This window comes from Sinocyclocheilus anshuiensis, unplaced genomic scaffold (genome assembly GCF_001515605.1).
Source record: "Sinocyclocheilus anshuiensis isolate Anshui unplaced genomic scaffold, SAMN03320099.WGS_v1.1 scaffold224, whole genome shotgun sequence".
Lineage (NCBI taxonomy): Eukaryota > Metazoa > Chordata > Actinopteri > Cypriniformes > Cyprinidae > Sinocyclocheilus > Sinocyclocheilus anshuiensis.
This window is the reverse complement of record NW_015558577.1, coordinates 572,068-577,781: the sequence shown is the minus strand read 5'-3', so window position 1 is coordinate 577,781 and position 5,714 is coordinate 572,068. Positions and strand designations below refer to the sequence as shown.

Genomic DNA, 5,714 nt, shown 5'->3' with positions numbered 1-5,714 from the left:
AGAGGACGCAGTGTCTCGTTCCCTACACAGGGAACCATGGTTACACAAGTAACCTGAGACGTTTTCCATCAGGAAAGTGTGAACTTGTTGACCATTTAGCCCTACAAATTAAGAGTGAAGTGCATCATTTTTGTGCCACTAGTCGCAACAAATTGTGTTTTTAATAAGGTTTAAAAGTTTTAATAACATTTAAAAGTAACGTTATCATAATATTTGAAAAATGATAAATAGAACGTTCCCCTAATGATTTCTCTAAGTGCGTAATTTTAGTTGCAACAAATTGAATGAAAAACATACTGAAACAGGTTTCCTAACACTTCCTAACACAGGTTTTCAGCTGTCACTGGTATAACAAATAGTAATGATTGGAAAAATTTCTACAAATGGCTTACTTGTGTAAGATTTAGACAATAAAATCAGACAATAAAATGGAGTCAGATTTGAATTGAACCTAAATTTAATAACTTTGGCCGAACACACAGGAAACCAATTCGTGGACTTTACACTTACATTATTTATATTGTAACAGTTGCAGTATATATCTTTTAGGTTGAAGCTACCTCAGTGAGGGAAAAGGCGACGGTGCTTCAGGCCTGATTTATGTTCTTTAATATCTCACTCTGTGCTCATGACTGCCTGTAAAAATAAATCTGCATGGTGAATATCTGCCACAAAGGAGCTCAGTCCTCTTTAATTTTAGCATAAATTACATTGCTCTCTTTGATAACACCACATGTGGACGTCCTTCTGGAGAAGGCCTCCTTTAAAATTCCCTCTCCCCTCAATTGTGTGAGTTTCTGTAGTGAATGAACAATTACTTAATCAGAATCAATGTCTTGCATTTTTATTGTCAGGAATGCAGGGGAATTGGCTTTTTCCTTATAAAACCTTTTTAGGGAAAAAATGCTGTTTTGGACATACCTGACTGAATTTATGTTTGTCATGAAATAATAATAATAATAATAATAAAAACAACAACTTTTGATTAGTGCTGTCAAATGATTAATCACGATTAATCGCATCCAAAATAAAAGTTTTTGTTTACATAATATGTGTGTACTGTGTATATTTATTATAATTACAAACATATGCATGTATATATTAAAGAAAAATGTTTATATATTAAATATATTTATATATAATATAAGAATATAAATATATACATGTATATACATGTAAATATTTTCAAAATATATACTGTATGTGTGTGTATTTATATATACATAATAAAAATACACAGTACACCTACATATATTATGTAACCAAAAACTTTTATTTTGGATGCAATTAATCATGATTATTTGTTTGACAGCACTACTTTTGATATAAAAGAGTTATGGTTAAATGCTTGAAATTAGTTTTGAAGACATATTTATATTTATATAAGACACATATTTAAAACATTTCTTCCAAAGGTTCTTCCAAAGTTATGAACAGATGATCTTCTTGTAACATTAATATAACATTCATTCAAACTTGTCTGATTTTTAATAACATTTAAAAGTAACGTTACTATAATGTTTGCAAAATGATAAAATGGAACATTTCCCTAATGACTTCTCTAATGTGCGTAACCAAGAAAAAATATTTTTTAACCATTTAAAAAAAAAATTTATGTTTTGCAAAAAGTTATAAGAACATATTTTTGTTAGCTGGGATAATTTGGATGAATTTACTATTATTCTGTTATCAAAATGTTGTTTAAAGGTCAGTCAGTAAATCAGTCTAAATATTAGATAGCAGATAAAGCTTTTTACACTGGTAAAAATGTCAAAAAAAGACATGGACATAATTTAATTAGCAACTTTATGGTCTGATGATACAATTCTAAGTATGGAATTGGAATATGTATGGAAGTATGGATTATTTACCAGGCAGTATCTGTATTTCTGCTTCTTCACTGGTCTTGGTGGGCCCAGCGTTGTCGATCACGCAGCGGTACAGGCCTGCATCTGCCTCTGTGGCATTACTGATGACGAGAGCACCACTGGGCAGCGTGAAGACTCTCTGGTCCAGCTCAACCGGCTCTTTGTTTTGTTCCCAGCGGATGAAAGACACCAGGTCTGGATTCACCTCACAGTTCAGCATGTGACTGTCACCCACCCGCACCGACACGGCTTCCGGCTGACTGAGGTACCGTGGTATCCCTGAAAACAGAGAGAAATCAGAAGAATCAGAATCTGAATAATTACAATACATTTTGGTTTACAATGAAGTTTCATCTTCTTATTAAAGGGGTCATATGATGCTGCTAAAAATAACATTATTTTGTGTATTTGGTGTAATGAAATGTGTTTATGCGGTTTAAGGTTAAAAAAACACATTATTTTCCATTTCCTCTGCGACCAGCACGGATCAGCTCTAGGCATGACGAAGCGGATATCGTCCTCTTTTGGAAGACCAAACAAAGTAGTTTCGCTTTCACAAGGAAACACACAGCGCCTTCACGACATGGCGGCAGCAACAATACTACAGCGAGAATAAAAGTTACGCCTTCTTTCTTTGCGTGAACATTTGGGCGGCGTTATGCAAATCTTCCCACATCGTGGCGTAGGTATGTGGGGGCATGTTAGAACGAACCGTTTTAGGTAGGTGTGGCTGACTCTTAACGTTTATAAAAAATATCTCTTTGGATTTGAGACTTTAGTCTTTGCAACTTTACAGATCTTCTTTATGCACCAAGAGCTTGTAACAGTCCAAAGAGAAAGGAAAAATTGAAATCGCATCATATGACCCCTTTAAGAACTGCATGCCATAAACAGAAAGTGTTAAGTACTTATTGTGCAAATGGATAAAGTGAGTATATGAAATGGCACTCACTTTGTTATATTGGCAAGGCTTTTGAAATGTTGAAATACCAATAACAATGCCTAAAGCGGTTTGCCTGTAGGCTAACATTTAATTTCTCCATTTGTGTGATCTATGCGCTTTAGAGGCAGAGGAAGTTATTGAATTTTGATTCATTGAAGACAACTGTAATTATTTGCACTGAGGAATCATGCACAATAAGATCATGTGTATTTAATAGTAAATATGGTCTATTTTAATTTCATGTTGACTTTAAATGGTTAATTATTTCCTTCCATGCTCAGAGTTTCAATTCTGAGTTCAATAAGTGGCTCTTTAGAGGTAAAAAAAAAAAAACAAGTGCACATTTTGCCCTCAAATCTCTGTAAATGAAACTGATGGTGCTGAAAAGTCATGTAGTCATGGCATACAAGTGAAATTACTCTACATTAAGTTTGGGTGTATTTTAAGTTAACTATTTATGATTTAATTATTATTTTCCAGGTGACATACAAAATTAAACAAGATAAATTTGTTTATTTTTATCAATCAGTTCACACTATCCGATTCGTAACTCAAGATTCATCAATTAATTTATTTTACTCAATATAGCCCCCGCATAGCATTTTAATGTATTAAAATCCCTTTTTATATGTAAAAATATTTGTCCTTTGGATAAATATTGCTGTTTCGTGCTGGATTGTTATATTGGCACAAATGAAAATGTACTGGTTAATTAGTGAATTTTTGTTTTATTTAAACTAGACTCATTATAATAATAACTATGTATTTATTTACTTTAAAAAAAACAGTTTGAATCTACTTTGTTACAATGTTGGTTTGATTAACTGGTGGATTGATTTGAAACAAAACAAAATGAAACTAAATTAAACAAAACAAAACAAGGTCTGGGGTCTGTAGGATTTGTTAATATATTTGAAAGAAGTCTGCAATGCTAACCAAAGCTGTATTAATTTGAAAAAATACAGTAAAAAACAGTAATATTGTGGAATATTATTTCAGTTTAAAATAACTGTTTTCTATTTTAATATATGTTAAAATGTAATTTATTCCTGTGATGCAAATCTAAATTTTCAGCATCATTACTAAAAAAATGACTGACCCCAAACTTTTAAATGATAGTGTACTAATAACTGGGTAAAAAGATCTGTAAGTGTATAAATACAGATGCATTTCATATTTCAGACATCTAATGCCAATTTGCTCCTTTTTCCAGAGCCATCATCTCATGCTGGATAAAGTAAATGAAACATCACTATGAGATTTTAAATAACGCCTGAAAGTGATCCTGGAAAAAAATCCTGGAAAAGTCACGGACTGAATAAGACACTTCTGATAAAAACACTCCAGGAGGGTTTTTTTTGGGGGGGAGGAAAAGGCTGAATAGGGTTCTGTATTTAAATCTTTATTTAAATGAGCTAAGTTCCTCGAGTCTTCCACATGATTTTAGCACTGAAGCAGTGTAGTTGAGCTCATCGGAGCAGTAAGTTCATCACTTCACATTATGATGAGCGAAGCGTTGAGCACTTTGCCTAATACAGTTGACTCCACTTAATCACAGTTCCCTCTCATTCCACAGGGTAGCTGCTCATGTTTCTCTGCAGTATCTGCTTCCTGCATCATATGGAAGTAAAAATCACAGATATCACAGAGTCACAAATCTCTTTAATATCCACCTTGTAAAAAAGAATTACACTTTAGCCTACTTTTTAACAGTGTACATATCGTGAAAATAATAAAAGACTAAACTTAAGTACAAACTAAATGTAATATTTTTGAAAGGTAAACTGCATGTTAATTGCAATTAAATGGAAATGTATTAACGTTTAAATTTATGTAATGCAATTAGCTAAATTATAGTGTTTTTTGAACCACTGAAGTAGGATTTTAGTACATATTTACATAGGCTATCATTTAATTTCTAGTAAAACCCTTAAGTCATACGTTTAAATATATTTGTAATTACACAATTATAACGATGATAAAGTTAAACTTATTATCTTAAAGGGGTCCTATTATGCTTTTTCACTTTTTAAATTTTAGTCAGTGTGTAGTGTGTATGTTTGGGCATAAAAAAGATCTAGAAAGTTACAAATCTCAAAGTCCACTCCAAAGGGAGATATTTCGTTTTTAAAAAATCCCTTTTCAAGAACTACAACGAACGGCTCGTTTGGACTACAGCGTTTGTTTTCTGGGCTTTGTGATATCACAAAGCGGCTCATTGGAATATCATTACAAATAATTCCCGCCTACAGAAATTCGAATGGTTGGGGGGTGGGGAGGGGTGAGGTTGTGGTTAGAACGCTTGGTTGAGTGAGCGCATCAGACGAGACGACGAAGAAGAAGTGCTGCTGCAGAGTTAGTGCATCAGAGAAAATGAAGAAGAAGAGCTGCTGTGCTGTAGCGTCAAATTTTCGGCATGTCTAGAACAATTCTTACAAGTATAACACGACGTAGCTGGGCACCGCGGACAGACGCCGAACGGTGCCGCCGGTGTGCCTACACTCATAGAAAATAATGTATTAGAATTTTAAAGATGTGGCGCGACGCTGCGCTTCTCGTCCGGTGTGCGACCGCCTGAAACGTTGTTTTATTCACCTCCGTGCCCAAACGTCTTTGTTTGGGCTTCCGAAAGCAAGAAAAATAATGCGTTTTTTGGAACCACCAAGCATGAGAGCATGTTCTAGTACACCCCCAAAACAAAATCAAGACTTTGTAAAAGAGCATAATAGGACCCGTTTATGGAGAGGAAGGGACGTAGTGAAGGAGGAGGAGGAGGAGGAGGAGGGAGAAGAAGGGCAAGGAGACAAGCAGTCTCAGATGAAATTCGAGCCACTTTAGTTGACCATGTCCTTGTCCATGGTATGACTATGAGGGAGGCTGGGCAACGAGTACAGCCAAATTTG

The 5,714-nt window shown here is 34.4% G+C and overlaps 1 protein-coding gene across 3 annotated transcripts in view; it reads right to left on the bottom strand.

The window, feature by feature from the left end:
* The window catches only part of LOC107679723 (neogenin-like), a 173,244-nt gene that overhangs the window by 78,889 nt on the left and 88,641 nt on the right, over positions 1-5,714 (bottom strand). For all 3 annotated transcript variants that reach the window (XM_016475362.1, XM_016475363.1, XM_016475364.1), the window contains exon 3: positions 1,872-2,147. In XM_016475362.1, the coding sequence (XP_016330848.1) occupies positions 1,872-2,147 (276 nt within the window). The remainder of the gene's footprint in view (positions 1-1,871; positions 2,148-5,714) is intronic.